This window comes from Thalassophryne amazonica, chromosome 16 (genome assembly GCF_902500255.1).
Source record: "Thalassophryne amazonica chromosome 16, fThaAma1.1, whole genome shotgun sequence".
In the NCBI taxonomy this organism is placed as follows: domain Eukaryota; kingdom Metazoa; phylum Chordata; class Actinopteri; order Batrachoidiformes; family Batrachoididae; genus Thalassophryne; species Thalassophryne amazonica.
The window spans coordinates 42,425,540-42,444,274 of record NC_047118.1 but is presented as its reverse complement, the minus strand read 5'-3'; the positions used below and the strand labels follow the sequence as shown (position 1 = coordinate 42,444,274).

General features: G+C 40.3%; 1 protein-coding gene across 1 annotated transcript in view; it reads left to right on the top strand.

Annotated features, from left to right (window-relative positions):
* llgl1 (LLGL scribble cell polarity complex component 1) overlaps positions 1-18,735 on the top strand; it is an 87,871-nt gene that overhangs the window by 31,829 nt on the left and 37,307 nt on the right. Inside the window, 6 exon segments of the mRNA XM_034189460.1 lie at positions 7,238-7,319; positions 7,427-7,587; positions 9,280-9,426; positions 18,119-18,281; positions 18,577-18,601; positions 18,604-18,711. Of these exon segments, the coding sequence (XP_034045351.1) occupies positions 7,238-7,319; positions 7,427-7,587; positions 9,280-9,426; positions 18,119-18,281; positions 18,577-18,601; positions 18,604-18,711 (686 nt within the window).

Genomic DNA, 18,735 nt, shown 5'->3' with positions numbered 1-18,735 from the left:
GAAAAGTTGAGAAATCCTAAATGCAAATTTGGGGCAATCTGGTACTTTCCAATACTTTTATTATGGGTGTTCGAAAGCACCAGCCTGCACCATTTTACATCTAGATTTTCAACGTTTTTGACAAAAGGAGAAGACCTGCAATACAAATCGCCACTTAAAGTGTAGGTAACACCAAAAAAATGTGCACAAATAATCACTAAAAATTATGAAATGTTGGCATTTAAAAAATCCTGAACAATAAAAGTCGATAAGTGTGCAGGTGAAGGATAAACAATAGCTGTCTGAAGCCGGCGCTCTATTTCAGACCTCAGTCGCGGCCATATTGTTGCTACGAACGGCATCTGTTGATTCAAGCCCAATTCGACACGACGGAGGTCAAGCTGTTTTCGGACGATTTTTTTCTAGTGTGGAGCTTCTTTTTAAAGTTCAGTCTGAAGGTGTTTTTAAGAAGCTGTGGAGGACACAGCCTTATGGTTTTGAGCCTTATTTAAATGACAATGAGAGAGACTAAACCTTGGAGGAAAACCTTCAATCTGACAACAGTGACGATATTGGCAGAGTTCAGAACACAGAATGGTGATTATTAAATAAATAATGCAGGTAATTTTGGCATGCCGGTGGAGAGGATACACTGTTGTTTTTTTTGCCAGCTCTTTGATCGTAATCAACTGATTTTAAAAAAAAAAAAAAAAAAAAAAAAAAAAAGTTTTACTATCAGGAAAAAAGTGATGAAGTGTGAATTTTTTATTTATGTATTTTTTTTTTTTTTTTTAGAAACAGGTACATACATTTCAAATCTCAAAAATGACACGAGGGACTGAAAATATCAGCTATTTTTAAAATAAATATTTCCTTCTTGAATACAGTTAATGTACTGTATGTTAGTAGCGTAACATGTTATTATTAAATATTAAAATTGTTCACATAAGGACCCAATAATATAGTCTTACCTGTCCGTTTCAGTGAGTTCATCTGAAAACTTACCCACTTTTACAAAAGGACATCTGAAAATAATTTAATTCCTTCTGTCCTGGTTGAAGAAAAGTCCATTTGTCACACGGCAGTTTGGTGTCAGGCTACAGTGCCAGCTGTAATCTATTATTGTGGCTGATGGATGGAGCCTCTGCTGTTGCAAGACTCCAATACTCAGTTTTGGCTCTGTGTGGAGTGGAGAATGACTCCGTGCGCGCCTGTCAGTATAAAAGTGTTGCACCTGCCAATCACAAGGATTCTGCCGGCAAGAATTAACTGTTCTGACATCGAAAAGATGGTGTAGCACAGACCCGAACCACTCTGTGGAAATCGGGCTGTCAGTAGCCTATAAAAATCCATAAATTAATGGGGCTATTAAGGTAATAGTTCTGGCACTGATGCCACTTCCTCCTCCTCCTCCAATGTTGGGAGCAGCCAGGAAGTTCCTGGTTTTTAGTGGTGCACAGTTCAAAATCCAAATATTTATCTCTTCAGTAACTGCGCACCAGGAAAGGATAAATTTCAAACTTGTTTAATTTTAGTCTTAAATACTCCAAAAAAAAAAAAAAATTACATATTGTCACCTATGCTTTAAGGATGAGAGGAGTCAAGTGATTAGCAGGCAAAGGTTTGCTTCTATGACATACTGCTGCAGGTGATTTGATGCTATTCTGACATTCTTTGCTTTGCTAAGTAAACTGCTTAAACCACCTTGACACTTGCACGAATTTGCACAAACTCGTCATAAACTGTGCGAGGCTGCGTCCCAGTGCACAAAGAAAATTTAGAAATGTTCAGAATTTCTGGCATGCGTAAATTTCATGTCACTTGCGTGAACCAGTTGTGAACATTGCGCAACCTATTTGCAAACACTGCCTATCAATGCGTGTCATTGCGTGCAGGGCATCTGATCCTGAAATTACATTATGAAGAGATGATACATCTATAATAAACATAACTTTACATAACAAACATTGACTAACTCATAAGAAGGAATGAAAATGCAATGGTTTTACCAATCCATTACTATATATATATATATATATATATATATATATATATATATATATATATATATATATATATATATATATATATATATATATATATATATATATATATATATATATATATATATATATATATATATATATATATATAAAAAATACATTTGAGACAAGATTCCAAATGTGTTCTCCACCGCACAGCAAGCATTAGACAAACTGCAGCTGTAGATCATTTCTCTGTGATTCTGGGAGTGATGAGATAATGGTTTCATCAGCCAAGTTCTGAGAGCAAATGCGCTATTGGCTACGAAATGATATGGCACAAGCTTTTTATATAGCGTGGCGTTAAGGGGGTCAAAGTGGGGGGGGGGGGGCATTGGCACGGTGAATTGCGCGGCAGTGCAGGGATTAAATTCATGCAAGTGTCAAGGTGGCTTTAGACTGAACAAGTAGGACAGAAAGGAGATTTGTGTGTGTGTGGGGGGGTGGGGGGGGTGGTACTGGTTGAAGGAAGAGGATGTAAATGAGACAGGATTGTTTCTCTAGTGGGTGGATGGAGTTGTTTGGCTTGTCTTGTAGACTACACTAGTATTTGCAAGATGTCTCAAACTGTGTGTTTTCCATGCACAAGAATGTAAAGGAGCTGGACAAAATGACAGTTAATTTGTAAAAAGATGGACAATTCCATTAAACTGTCACATCTGTTACTGGTTTAAATAGTCCTGCTGTGATCTCGCAGGCAAACAAAATTATGGTTCGTCCATTATTTCTTCATCCTACTTAGAATAAGAATTCTCTGGATCTCAGCAGGACCTGAATCTGTTGCGTGTGGGGTTGAGTGGCTATGTCATCCTTCCGCCACATCATCTATCTTACCTACCTAATTCTACCCATAGTTTCTAGTGTGTGTGTGTGTGTGTGTGTGTGTGTGTGCGTGCGTGCTAGCTGTTGTTCGTGTGTCCCCATGGCAGACAATGCCTTCTGTTTGTCACTATTCAGACCGTGAAATCGCTTTATCCTTGCTAAAGCTCACTCTCTGCATCACCAGGCAATTGTAAATTACTGTAGACCACCATTGTGTGTATTTCAGGGTCCTCTGCTGGTCAGTGTGGCAAATCTTTGCACGGTACATGTTCAGTAAAAGCACGCCGATGAATAGTTTCCTTGCAGAGATCAGCACTATGATCACAGTGTTATTCAACAGGTTGCTCATAGATTTAAATCTTTTGTGTGAGATTGTGTTGTGGGGGGTGGGGTACCATCATCAAACACCTCCTGTCTTATTCCTTTGGCCCATAACCCTAAATATCGATATTCAAACACTGCATCTTTACTGCTGTTCTGCCCACTTCACTAAGGTTTATGTTTGAGTTTCTGTGGATCATTTCTTAGTTTTGATAGTTCATTGTGTGTTTTTATGTTCAGAGTACATTCAGAAGGCTTTTGAATGACTGCTTTGATGGTGTAACAGCGTAGTGTCTTTGTGCTCAAACTCAGGAAGAAGACTTGTTGTGAGGCATCCTGAGAAAATGCAGCAGTTACTTTCATCTTTTGTCATAGCTGTTTTAAGGAGTACATCTGTGTGTGCATATAGTGATTTTGAAGTGATTAATTTATCGCTTCTTGATGCTTATTAATGTTTTGTTTCCATACTGTCCAAAACTATGCCATGCAAAAGAAAAAATTATATTGGTCTATATGGAGCATTTATTTTTTGGAAAAAAGAAACCTGTCATGTTAGTCTATAGGTTGCTTTTATTCTTGAAACTTGGTGTGACTACTTCATGCAACAAGAAGCAAAATGTTTTATTTATAAAGCAAACACTGCATTAGCAAGAAAAAGCTAGAAGGCTAATATTATTATACGAAATGCGATGAACTTACAAACTGCTTCTTGTTGCCACTGAACAGATGAAAATATCAAAGCAGAGCTTTACTTGTGCATGTGTACATCACTAAATGTAAAACCTTTTAAAATGATTATAGTTTTAAGACCTTGTAGGTGTCCTTACCTTAGCATAGCTGTCCTCCTCTTTGTCCTCCATCCCACAAAATGCAAACAAGTGGCTTCAAGTAGTATGAAGTTTGATTCCCTCTTTGTTCAAATGCATATGAAGGTTATTTCTTTTTATTCAGTAGTGTGTTTTTTCAGTGTGAGAGCATGATTTATTAATTTCACACATTGTCTAATACTCGGCACATCCTCATTCAGATTATTGTCCTCATCAAGTTTAAGTCTCCAAAAATATGATTTAATAAACATCCGAACCCAGGATAGGTGGCTCGGACTCTAAAGCCCCTGTCACACATGGCAAGAATGTGAAGGAACCGCTCTGACATGGCAAATATTGCCATAATCCGACGCAGTCGGGAGGAAAAGAGGCGTAGTCAGCCGTGGTCCAAACACATCCAGACTGCCTGGTGCACACCTGCAGGATGCAGCCCAAACATATTTCAGACAACAGTCAGATGACACAGACTGCTGTCAGACGGCACTGACATTGGAGCTGTCACTCACCCATGCAATCAAATTTCCGCTCGTCCTCACTGTCCCAGCGCTAAACTGACCTCTCATTAGTGTGTGTCTCACATGGCGGAGTGCGCGCATGTACGTACATGGAACAGGTGATCTGAGTGATGAGTGTGTGTCCACTCAGCTGCACGTGTGTTCACTATGGCCGAACGAGCTGCATGTGTAGAACACGCGATCAAAGCAGTGTGCGAGTGTGTGGCCGAAATGTTCACTCAGCTGTGTGTATATGTGCTCATAAATGCTGTACCAGCCACTTCGCGTCCGCACGTGCAAGCACAGGAGCTGTCCATCCAGAGTGCGCACAGAAAGGCTGACAACTGTCAGTGATCGCCTGCTGTTGTACAGTCTGGTGAAAAATCCCTTTAGCTGTTTGATCAGTGTATATACTTACATTGCTAGATTTTATTTGTTTGGCTGGACTCCTAGCTGCTGTTGAACTGTGCTGGCAGTGCACCAACTTCCCACGTGTGCAACTTTCAGATGCAGCCAGTGGACTTCCTCGTTTCTCTTTTTTTTTTTAAACTCTTTTTTTATTGTCATTTTACTTGATACGCATCTTAACACAACTGCAGTTGGATTATTGTTGTGGAACAGTGCTTCACATTATACCAGAGGTGGATTTATGTATTTGTCATCTGATCGACGTTGCCAGCACACAGCGCAGCCGGGTGAAAGTGGCTTGACCAGCTGTCTGCGCTGCACTGTGGAACACGGGGCACCGGGGGTGAGTTACATGTTTATTTATGTCATCATGTGGCTGGGCAAACATTTCCACGTTATACCTGCTACAGACTTAAGAGGTGTACGTGTAATAATACGTGCGTTACAGCGGTGACATCCCGTTCAGCTGCATTGCGGCACTTCACCGAGCCTCTGACGCATGCACAGTGCCACATACATGTTATTATATAACAACATTTACTTCACCCTCCCTGGCCGGGGTCCAGTGGAAGTGGACAAACGTGGCACAACATGTTGGCAGGCTTTGCTGTGACCGATCGATCTCAGAGCTCAATCAACTGCGATCAGATCAGTTCAAATGCTCTTTTGATGCTGTCAGAATATGTAAATTGCAGTCAGATGGTCATCATTTTACACATGGACCGTCGTCGGATAGGCGTCCCATCTCGATGGCGCCCAGAGTTTTGAACAGGTACATAACAGTTGGGGCCGCCGGGCGATTTTGACCAACTGTGTCGACTTCCGCAGATGGCTTTCAAAATGTTTTGGAACTAAAATCCGACTCTTTTCAGATGTGCACCAATTCATAACTCCGACGCCACTCGGCGTGATTCCGGCTATGTGTGACGGGGGTATAAGAGAGGGGTGCGTTCAGGTGTCTTTCGTCTCACGTGGAGCCACCCGTGTGCCACTACTTTATGTATTAATTAGTTCATCATTTAGCTGCTGTGAACATGGCGATGTCCACAACATGTCCCAGACGTAGGCCTCATATTGTCTTATCTGGGTCCCTATAGAAAACCAGTGGGTGACATCACGCATGCTTTGTGTGTGTGTGTGTGTGTGTGTATATACATACATACATACATACATAGAGTCTATGGTTTTCAGTTTGTCTCTATTGTCACTCCTCAACACTGTAAAATGCTTAACATATTTTCCATTGAGAACACTTAGTTTATTCCTTGGCTACATTGTTGAAGTAAAGAATGAATCATAAAGTTGTTGTTTTCTTAATCTTTTGTTCTCATTGTACGTATGTATTTGTCTGCCTCCTTCTTTATCTAAACTTGAGTGATCCCCCCCATTTCCAACACTTAAACAAAACAAAACAAAAAACCTTACCTCTAGCTGTTTGATGCATGTGTAACTGTGGTACACAGATCCTTCAGTCAGGAAATTACAACACTGGAAAAATGCTAGTTTGTGCATCGCAGGGAGTCTCTGGTATCACAACATAGGAGGAATTTAAGGTGTGGGTGGTCACAGTGGTGGATGTGTGTAGTTGGGACGGGGGTGTGTAACCAGTTCACAGTTTAACTCAGTTTAGCCTGGCTTTATTTACAGGGCGTCACAGTGCTTGAGTGCAGTGTTTACTAGGATAATAAAAGGAGGAGTCTGTCACACACACAATCACCGGTGGTTTTGAGTATCTGCGTCATCTGGTGTTGGTGAGAGCTAAGAGCTTTTTTACAGTTGTGTAATTTGTCAGCCACTATTACTCTTTACTACTACGTGCCCTTCACAACTCATAAAGACACATTGTTATTCATAGTGTCATACTCTGTGTTCCCAGTCAAATTTTTAGTTCCCTGTTTCTACTTTGCAAGAAACACTTTAAGGAAAAAAGGAATGCCTTAAAGCATTCCTTACTGCTTCCTGGTGTGTGTGTGTGTGTGTGTGTGTGTGTGTGTGTGTGTATTTCTGATTTGAGGTTAAAGTGATGATGGGGTGATGATGGTGAGGAGAGCTTGCTGTCATAGACACCACGGTGAGTAGTACAGTACAGTAGTACAGTATGGGTTTCTGTCCTCTGTAATTGGACCTGTGGAGCCCGTGGGTGTCCACACAGCCAGGCGTTACCTCTGTCATTTGGATGGTAGGTTTTGACCAAACTGTTCTGTCACCTACAGGCATGACATTTTAACTGTAGTGGGATGTGGATTTGGTCTGTTGGCTGTAAGAACTTAAGTTCTCAGATCACGTTGTCTCTATTTGGCAAAGGTTTGCTGTATCATGCATTTCCTTGACTGATTTGTCACAGCTACGGATCTCCAGGTGTAGAGTTTACAGGACTGCATAAAGTCACCACTGCTGTCACACAGCTCCACTTCATACCTGGACAGGTAAGATTCATGCTTCTTTGTTTTGACTCCAGTTGTGCTATAAGAAGTGGAAGTGTCTGAAAAGGAAGATTAAACTGTGTCTTTATATTTGCCTTTCTGTGCTACAGGGCCGTCTGTTGTCACTCCTGGATGACAATACGATTCACTTATGGGAGCTGGTGGCTGTTGTGACCAGAGAAGTGGGTGGAGTTAAGAAAGAAGGCTTGGTCTGTCTCCAGGAAGTGGGCAGCTACAGCCTCCCAGGGAGACCAGGAATTGAAAGTTGCAGGTACATTTGAACCAGTTTTGTCCTATATGAGGTGTATTTTATGTTTTGTTTCATATGACAAGAAGCATCTTCAGCAAGGAACTGATGGCAAGTCATCATACATGTGCGGTCATTGGCCACTTCATTGGGTGCTGGGTTTGGCCAACTTTTTGCTTTCTGAAGTTTGTTAATTGATTGCGCCATAGAATCTGCAAGTTGCTGGAGCACTCCTCAAATATTTTGGTCCTTGTTGATATGATTGCATCAAACAATCGACCTGAATTATAGATACAAGGCAGGATGAAACCATGCTTTCATGTTTTTATATCAAATTATGAGTTTACCATAAATGTTGAAGCAGAAGTCAAGACTCATCAGTCTGGGAAATGTTTTTCTTATCTTCCATTGTCCAATTTTGGTGAGCCCATGCCCACTGTAGCCTCAGTTTCCTGTTTTTAGCTGATATGACCGGCACCTGGTGCTGTTTTCTGCTGCTGTAGCCCATCAGCTTCAAAGTTATTAATTCAGTGATCCTGTTCTGCACACTTTGGCTGCATTGATTCAAACCAGTTTGGCAATTCTTCTGACCTCTGCCATCAACAAGGCATTGACCCAGAGAACCACTGCTCACTGAATGGTTGTTGTTGTTTTTTTCTTCTCTTCTTCCTTTTTTATTAAAATTAAAAAAATAAATAAGTTTCTGCAGACCATACAGATGGTTATGATTGGAGATCCTAGTGTCTGGCATTCTCACCCTACCCCATTTAGCACCAACAGACATGTCATGTGATTGGCTATTTATTTGCTTTAATCAACAGTTGAACAGAGATATATATCTAATGCATTGGCCACTGAATGTATTTGTGAGTGAGTCATAACTGTAGCATAGTGACTACATTTACATGCAGCCAATAACCCTTTCATAACCGGAATATTAGCAATAACCCGGTTGCGCACGGCCATGTAAACACCCGCAAAAACCTGAATATGACCCCTGGGTTACTCCTTTTCTAACCCGAATATCAGGTCATGTAAACACGCATCGGAATATTCCCATAGAAAGGAACATTATTTTGTGTTCTGCACATGTCCTATCCACACGGAATCTTGGTCTTTTGAGTATGGCAACTATTTGTATGCGGCATGCGCTACCCACCGGACACCACAGAAGCAGAGGTAAACAAGTATGGCAAAATCCAGACGCGGTAGCACAGCGCCACACTTTTGGAGCGAGGAGGAAACCGAATACTTCATTAGTATTGTGAAAGACATGAATATGTCTTTTTATTGGCGGTAGAAAGAGGAAGAAGAAACAGAAATGACGCATATTTGCGTCATGACGTTCTCTGTGCGTCTGGACGTTGTTCATGCGTCGCTGTTTAGATGGGGATATTCCAAATGATACCAGTGACCATGTATACAGGAGTAACTCTGTCTGCTTAAGCATGTAAACGGGTTATTCCTAATGATTCAGAAACCAGAATATGAATATTAACGGCATGTAAACGTAGTCATTGAGGTTACTTGACTTCAAAGATGTTCATGATTTCATTAAGAACCAGAGCAGTGCTGCACAAGTCTGCATGGGTATCTCTTGCTTTTAAGGTGCACTGGGAGCAGTTGCTGCCCTGTTACTTAATCACTGTATTTTCACTCTTCAATCTCCCTCTCTTTCACTTTCTCTCCTTTTTATTTATTAATGTTTCCTCCCAGTGCCACTCGGGTGACCGTTCTCCTCTTGCTGAGATCTTGTGAATTGCTCTGTATTGGAACAGAAGGAGGTGGTGTGTACTTCCTGGATTTGCCCCATTTATCACTGAAGGACAATCAGTCTCTGCTCCAGGACCAGGTCACACAAAGGTGAGACTGTTGTGTGAACCACATGGTTAAAAATTCAGGAACAGAGAATTGTCAATTAAAATAAAATACTGAGTCAAGTAGAAACTGAATATTTGATGCTGATTTTGTTACAGAATATGTATGCTTTCAAAAAAAAAAAAAGAAGAAAAAAAACCCTTTTTTGAAAGTTGATCATGATGTCACTAAATTACTGTAGATATTCAGTGTGTCCCAGAGCCAGTTTTCAAAGGTAGAGGACAACCTTCTAAAATTATGTTGTTAGTGAGTCACTATAATAACAGGAGAATTGGGATCATAAACCAGTTCTGCTTTAGAATGGTTTCATGTTTGTAAGAATTGCTGTATGTTATGATTTTTGACTCCTTAGTTAGGATGCCTTCTTCCACCTTGCGGGTTACTTGTGTGGTGGAAAGAAACTCAACTTCTGACAGAATAAGGAGCTTTAAGTCAAGCATTCAATGGACAATGTTGCTTACATTATTGACATGCTGGTGTTTTGATGTCTATGATATAACTATATAAGCAGCTGTCTTCGGCAGCTCTTGACCCAGCTCCCACAGTGGTTATCTTCTTTTTAACATTTTTCCATAAACCTAAGATGACTGAAGACCACCAGGGGTTTCCTGCTACAACTGTTTTTCTTCATCACTACCAAGTAAGAGGAAACCCGTCCAGCTGCTGCTGTCACTCTTTGGACTGTATATCATCTTGTTTGACTTCTAAAATTTCCCTTTTGTTCATCTCTGGACGTTCTCTTGCCTTGTCTTGCAAAAAATGATTGTTAGTTAAATGATGATTACCTCCATCAAGGAAGTAATGCTTTCTGTTGTGTTCATCTCTTTTAGCAAGATTACACAAAAACTATTAAAACAGATTTTCTTGGAACTTGGTGAAAGGGTAGGGTATGGCCCAAGGAATAAACCATGAACTTTTGGAGCCGATCTAGGAATTCACACCCCCCTCTCTCAAACACAAGTGCACACACTTTCTGCAGCATTGTATATTTCTCAAGATAATGCAGAATTTTTTATGGAAAAAAACATCTGGCATGAGTTGAGTGCTAATTATCTACATTATCACTTGAGAAATTCATGAAAATGTATAAAAATGCCCTATCTTGTAGGGGTGTTGCAGGTCACAAAACCCACTGTTCGGCTTGAATATGAATTTTATGTCACGAATCGGATCAGAAAAAAGAAATTTTTGCTTTCCATTTTAAAAAAAGAACTTAATGATCAATGAAAACAAGGAACTTTTGGGTGAGGTCTTAAATGAAAATCGCGTCAAATGTTTCACATAATATATAAAAATAAAATACTAATCTGCAATATGAACAGTATCAGTGAATAAATAGAATTTGTTAAAATCATGAAAAATTTTTTTTTTTTTTTTTTTTTTATGGAGCGAAGGTGATGAATGTTTTTAACTTCAAATTCTTTTTCAAAAAGATGAGGATGTCTGCAGTCTGTGGCATTATAAATTAAAACTAATATTTTAAGTTATAATGCTTTTGGGATAAATATGTTAGTCCTACCCTCTAATCTGAATTCATTCAGTACAACGGTCCTGCCGAGCCGATGCTCAGGAAAAAGTCAGGAATACTTACTTTTCTGGGCTCTGGACTTTCTGCTAGTTCAGCTATGCAACAGTGGGCTCAACAGTACACAGGGAAGAGATGACAGATACTTTGCCCTCAACTCCTTCAATTTTTGAATGATTCTGTCACTTTTTGGATCCAAAGGTGTGCCGAGCCTGGAGCAAGCAGACAGCGAGGCTGTTTTTACAGGTTGTGTTCACAATTACATGACATGCAGGCACAGCTTCTTTAACCTCTATTTACCCTGTAATTTTGCTGCACCTGCATCGAAATTAACTCATCACTTTAAAAGCAAATGCCATGTAAACAAACACTTATGTAAACTTTTGGATTAATCCACAGTTCACATGCTTGTTGAACCATGATGGGCAGTCACCAGTTTTCAAGAAAACTGGTTTTGTGTAATCCTGGTAAAATGTATCAAATAACTGTAGAGATAAATGTGATGCGTTGGCAGAGGTATGTGCTCTTGGAGCTTTGTCTATTTCAGTGTTGTCATTGTGTGAGAGTTCAACAGTAAACCAGAGTAAATCTTTGGAGGATGGTTTCGCTGAGTTTGAAAATAAAGATAATACGAGCTGACCCTTATGGAGCATAGACACCTCGTCATATGCAAATACAAGTGCGAAAATAGGATACATACCATGGAAAAAAATTGTCATGTTTTTCGGGAGCTTTCTCTTGGTGAATGTGTAAAAGGCAATTTCACCCAAATTGAGCACATTTCTACTAATATTTTAAAGAATATTCAGCTGATATCTACAGCAAAAAAATTATTTCAGACTGTCTTCTTTTATGCCTTTTTCTAACACTGACTGTACAGGGTGCTTGTTTCACTTTTATTCTGCTGTGTGACTGTTCAGCCAAACCCCTCATTAAGCAGGCTTGTTTAGGGACGTGGGCAGAACTGAGGCTTAACGAGGGCCCTGGTAAGACGTGTGTGCAAAGGAGGACACATTATTAGACAGTGAAGCTTTGTGCCGGCTGCCAAATTGCACTATTCCGGTTAGGGAAGCACTGCAGCTGAATCTCTAGCGTGCACAGACACATACTCTGATACCACACACAAACAGGCTCATCACCAGGACTCAGTAGCTGAATCTCCTAAAAATACTTGTGCAGGGAGAAGGACACAATGGAATGCTTTGCTGAAAAAATTTTCTGCCTCTGTGCTTCCGGAGAGGATCTTCATCAGTAAACCATCACAAAGCAGTTTGAGGTGTGTGTGTGTGTGTGTGTGTGTGTGTGGTTGCAGGTGATGGTCTAGTGGTTAAGGTGTTGGGCTTGAGTCCAGAAGATCATGGGTTCAAATCCCCACCTGACTGGAAAATCACTAAGGGCCCTGGGGCAAGGCCTTTAATACCCTATTGCTCCCGGCGTGTAGTGAGCGCCTTGTATGGCAGCACCCTGACATCGGAGTGAATGTGAGGCATAATTGTAAAGTGCTTTGAGCGTCTGATGCAGATGGAAAAGCGCTATATAAATGCAGTCCATTTACCATTTAGTCCATCCCAGCCTTGTGCAGGTCTACAATTTTGTCCCTGGTGTCCTTAGACGGCTCTTTGGTCTTGGCCGTGGTGGATAGGTTGGAGTATGATTGGCTGAGTGTGTGGACAGGTGTCTTTCATACAGGCAACGAGTTCAAACAGGTGCAATTAATACAAGTAAAGAGTGCAGAATAGGAGGGCTTCTTAAAGAAAAACTGTTAAGTTTGTGAGCCAGAATTCTTGCTGGTTAGTAGGTGATCAAATACTTATTTCATGCAATAAAATGCAAATTAATTACAAAAACCATACAATGTGATTTTATGGATTTCTGTCTCTCACAGTTGAAGTGTACCTATGATAAAAATTACAGACCTCTCCATTCTTTGAAGGTGGGACAACTTGCAAAATTGACAGTGTATCAAATACTTATTTTTCCCACTGTATATATGGTAGGAAGTGAAATGTATTTATATAGCACTTATCACAGATAAAAATCACAAAGTGCTTCACAAGAAACAGGAAAAATAAAGTAACATGTCAGATATGATAATAATAGAAAACAACATTAAAAGCAACAGGTCTTGTGAAAACTCATCTGTTTGACAGTGTCTAGCTGCTTTTTAAGAGTCAATACAGACTGCAGTGTCAAGACAGAGGAAGAGCATTCCAGAGTCTTGGTGTGACTGCTTGAAACAATTGATTCCCACAAGTTTTAAAACGAGTGTTTGGGACCATCAGCAATCTCTGACCTGAATGTTTCAGCAGATGTACTGGGGAGCTTGTCCATGTAGGACCCTAAAAGTTAAAACTAAAATTTTGAACCAGCTGTTTTGGATGATGCTTGAGGGACGTTGAACTGTCAAAGAGAACACAGATTTCTTAGACCAGACTTGAACAGAGGAACCTAAAAAGCTAATATATTGTTAAATTTCAAGAATCTTGGTGTCAGGGGCAATGATCAAAGTTTCAGTTTTGTCTGCATTTAACTGTAGAAAATTATTTAACCATTGTTTGATTTCAGTCAGGCACTCAGTTAAACTTAATGAAACTCACAAGCCTTAAAAGAACAATACAGCTGGATATCATCAGCATTGGGATAAGAAATATTGTTTCATCTAATAATCTGCCCAAGTTGGAGTATATACAGAAGAAATGAAACAGGACCCAAAACAGAACCCTGAGGGAACTGAGCCAGTTTTAACAAAAAAAATATGAATCATATCCAGAATATAGGACCCAGTAGAATCAAATATGCAAAGGACTGAATGGGTAGGAAGAACATCAAGGGGACTTAAAGTAGGTTTCATACAACCAAGTAGAGCCCTGATGTCCTGGAGGGTAACAAGAGCAAAAGACCTGTCAGAAGAGAGCAAATCACTAGATTGATACAGAGATGATTATGAAATTCTAGACCTGATGGCTGCGACATCGTTCACAAAAACGTGCAGAAAGTTGCTGGATTCAGATTTTTTTGTTCACTGGTACACAAGGAGTAATTGGACAAACAATACTATCAATTGTATCAAACAAAGACTTTAGGGTTTTTCTTATTTGAAGCTGTAAGATTAGCGAAATAGGCAGTTCCTAGCTAGTAGCCTATAAAATTATTCACAGACTGGCACCTCCTTACTCAGCTGACCTAATTGAACCCTATGTATTGGCCTGGGTTTTGCGTTCTCAGGGTCCAGGACTACTTTGTGTCCCTAGGGTCAATAAAAAGTCTGCGGGTCACAGAGGTTTCTCTTATCGTGCCCTGTTATGTGGAATGATCTCCCTGTGTCAATAAAACTGTCAGATTCTGTAGAGACTTTCAAGTCCAGACTTAAGACGTACTTATTTTCCCTTTTGTATGGCTAGCATACTGGCATAGTATGTGTTACTATGCTTTTTACTCTTTTAAATTTGTTTATTAGGAAACTGAGCGGGTCGCGGCCTCAACTTGATCTAAAGTCTGGGTCTTTTAGTGAAGCTTAGGGCTAGTGTTCGGCAATCACCTTAGTATTTCTTCAGTTTTTCTTGTTGCTTAATGCTGACAAATTATACTGTATTTGTTGTGTTTCTGATGCCTGATTCTGTTCTCTCTCTGTCTCTCTGCTCCATCCAGAGATGAACCCTCCTGTCCTGTGCACCGGCAACATTTCCTGTATATTCGTTTTGTAAATTGTGTCGCTAGCACGGCCCAAGCTGAGTGTCACCCCTTTGAGTCTGGTCTGCTTGAGGTTTCTTCCTCAAATCATCAGAGGGAGTTTTTCCTTACCAATGTCGCCTGTGTGCTAGCTCTGGGGGTTGGTATGGTTAGGCCTTACTTGTGTGAAGCGCCTTGAGGCAACTTTGTTGTGATTTGGCGCTATATAAATGAAAATAAATTGAAATTGAAATTCAAGCATTTTTTATGTCATTTAGTAAAATAATTAATTCCTTAAGATGCAACCTGTGTGCTTCAAGCTTGGTAGCCTTTCATAACCGTTAAATCTTCTGGCAGTTTTGTGTGTGTATTTTAATTTGAAAGGTCCTGTGACTTATAGTGTGGTCTGAATTATATACTGAAAAATAACTTTTCTGTACATTTTCATTATAGTGGAAACGAGAAACACGACATTAATCTGCCTTTATTATTTTAAGTACAACCCCAATTCCAGTGAATTTGGGATGTTGTGTAACATGTAAATAAAAACAGAATACAATGATTTGCAAGCAGTGAGCATAATTTTGCATTTCCATCTTCCACAGTGACCCATCTTTCTACTCTGTGCACATTGTGGTCCTTGGTCTGATTGTCTGGTTTGGTTGATGTGGTGTTTCACTTGTCTGCTATCTGCTTGGGAAGTAACCTCACTTTGCCATGTGTTCTGTGCTTCAGAGATTTTTTTGCTGCCACACTTGATGGCGACAAATGGATTTTGGGTTCAAATGTCCTCCCCTCAAAGTGAATTATTTTGTTTTTTGATCTTTACCATACTGCTTTGTTAGAATTAACCGAGAAATTCTTGTGTGCCCTCCTATGGACCACTAAACACATTATGCAGTTACAGTCCCAATTCCAGTGAAGTTGGGACATTGTGTAAAATGTAAATAAAAACAGAATACAATGATTTGCAAATCCTCTTCAACCGATATTCAATATAATACACCACAAAGACAAGATATTTAATGTTCAAATTGATAAACTTTTTTGTTTTTGTGCAAATATTTGCTCATTTTGAAATGGATGCCTGCAACACATTTCAAAAAACCTGGGACAGTGGTATGTTTAGCACTGTGTAATATCACGTTTCCTTCTAACAACACTCAATAACCGGAACTGAGGACACTAATTGTTGAAGCTTTGTAGGTGGAATTCTTTCCCATTCGTGCTTGATGTATAAGTTCAGTTGTTCAACAGTCCGGGGTCTCTGTTGTCATATTTTGTGCTTCATATTGCGCCACACATTTTCAATAGGTGACAGGTCTGGACTGCAGGCAGGCCAGTCTAGTACCAGCACTCTTTTACTACGAAGCCACGCTGTTGTAACACCTGCAGAATGTGGCTTGGCATTGTCTTGCTGAAATAAGCAGGGATGCCCCTGAAAAAGACATTGCTTGGATGGCAGCACGTGTTGCTCCAAAACCTGGATGTACCTTTCAGCATTGATGGTGCCTTCACAGATGTATAAGTTGCTCATGCCATGGGCACTAACACACCCCCATACCATCACAGATGCTGGCTTTTGAACTTTGCACTGGTAACAATCTGGATGGTCAAATTGAAATGTGGACTCATTAGACCACAGCACACTGTTCCACTTTGCGTCTGTCCATTTCAAATGATCTCGGGCCCAGAGAAGGTGGCGGTGTTTCTGGATGTTGTTGATGTATGGCTTTTGCTTTGCATGGTAGAGTTTAAACTTGCACTTGTAGATGCAGCGACAAAGTGTGTTAACTGACAATGGGTTTTCTGAAGTGTTCCTGAGTCCCACGTGGTAAGATCTTTTACACAATGATGTCAGTTTGAAAGCAGTACCGGCCTGAGGGATCGAAGGTCACGGGTATTCAGTGTTGGTTTTGGCCTTGCCGCTTACGTGTAGAAAGTTCTCCAGATTCTCTGAATCTTCTGATTATATTATTGACTGTAGATGATGGAATCCCTAAATTCCTTGCAATTGAACGTTGAGAAACATTGTTCTTAAACTGTTGGTCTATTTTTCATGCAGTTGTTCACAAAATGGTGATCCTCGCCACATCTTTGCTTGTGAACGGCTGAGCCTTTTGGGGATGCTCCTTTTTATAACCAATTATGACACTCGCCTGTTTCAAATAGGTGTCTTTGAGCATTTATCAACTTCCCAATCTTTTGTTGCCCCGTCCCAACTTTTTTTGAAATGTGTTGCAGGGATCCATTTCAAAATGAGCAAATATTTGCACAAAAACAAAAATATCTATCAGTTTACACTAAATATCTTGTCTTTGTGGTGTATTCATTGATACTGGTTGAACAGGATTTGCAAATAATTGTATTCTGTTTTTATTTATATTTAACACAATGTCCCAACTTCATTGGAATTGGGGTTGTAAATGAGAGAGAGAGGGTGGGGGACTTCCTAATGGGGCTCAGTAGGGGGCTTGCATACCCACCATATTGGATTTTGGTTGCGCAGGGGATTGTGGGAAATGTGTACCTGCTGCAGACTCTCAGACATGGTCAGAAAGCAAACAATGCCGGGGATTACTTGTTGTGTCCCTGGATGCTTAAATAACAATCTTGGGGATAAATATGTGAGCTTGTGTGTGTGTGTGTGTTTTTTGTTTTTTTTTTTTCCCTAAGAATGTAACACTTATGCCCCGTTTACACCGTACTGAGACCTATATAAGACCTACAACATCATGACATTTTGTCAACTCTCACAAGTCTTGGCTGGTCTCCGTTGTGATCTGTTATTTGCATTTACACCAAGCTTGCATTGCGACTGAAAAACATTTTAATATCCATGATCATTGATGCAACCCCATGCAGAGTCAATTGAGAGTGTATTATGACCCACAGGATCAAGTTCAGAGTGAGTTGAGATGTGAGAGTTTATTGAGACTGTTTTTGAGACCCATGTATCTGTTAACCAATGTCTACCATGTAAGCCAGAAATCTTACATGGTAGACTCACAATCGGTTTTTCCACTCAGACCACTTCCATCAGAACCACCAATATAGTAGTTTTGTCCATAACTTGCAGCAAAATCGTGGCCACTATTTGACGTGCAACTTAGAAATCCCTCCCGAAATCATCCCCCTTTCACCAGATCAGATTTCTCCTGCCATGTTTAGTGGCACGAAACAGCTCTTTCTGTCTGTCTGTCTTCACATTCACCTTTTCCACCTCTGGAAGTTGAAACGCTGAATTGGGGAATATCTTACTGCATGCATATTATTCATGTCTGAGCACCTCAAATATTTTACACTGTTGCCATCATTGATGGCATTGCCTATAAACTCCAAACACATTAAGAAATTTATCCCTTGTCTTAAAGTTCAAAATTGGAATGGTTGAGATTTAGTGGCTGACTTACAGATAAAAGGTTCAAGTCTTTCCAGTCAATACTGCTGATGTGATGATGGGTAACATTTTGTTCTTTGTAGACTGCCAGAGGACTACAGATGTGGGAAGTCCTTAGGGCCAGTGGAATCTCTGCAGGAACATCCCCAGCACCCAGGAAAAATTCTGATTGGCTACAGCCGAGGCCTAGTGGCCTTATGGGATTTGGCTGCCTGTCATGCTGACCAGCTCTTCCTGGGCAAGCAGGTACCTATTGTACAGATGAAAGTTGACTGTACAGTGGTTTGCTTTTTGCATTCAGCACTGTATGATTAATCTTTTAGATTATTTATATGTGTGCATTCAGTACACCATAGTTTATTGACACAGCATCACAAAAATGTAAAGTTAACTTCTATAATTAATCTATAAGCAATTACTTTGGAGGAATTTTCATGAACGTGCTTTCTGGGGCGTTAGCTGGATGTGCTGCTCATCTGTTGTGAGAATGTAGCGGCTTGTGTGATGATTCTGCATGTTGTTTGTATGAATCCTCATGCAGCAGCTGGAGAGCCTGGTATGGGAACGTCTGGAAGCTTATTTGTTCATTCACATAATGACGGCAGCTACTCCGTTTGGGCGGTTACCAGCGGCAACCCTTACATTCACCAGCCATTATCTACCACCATCCCTTATGGTGAGAAAGACACACCCAGGGCAG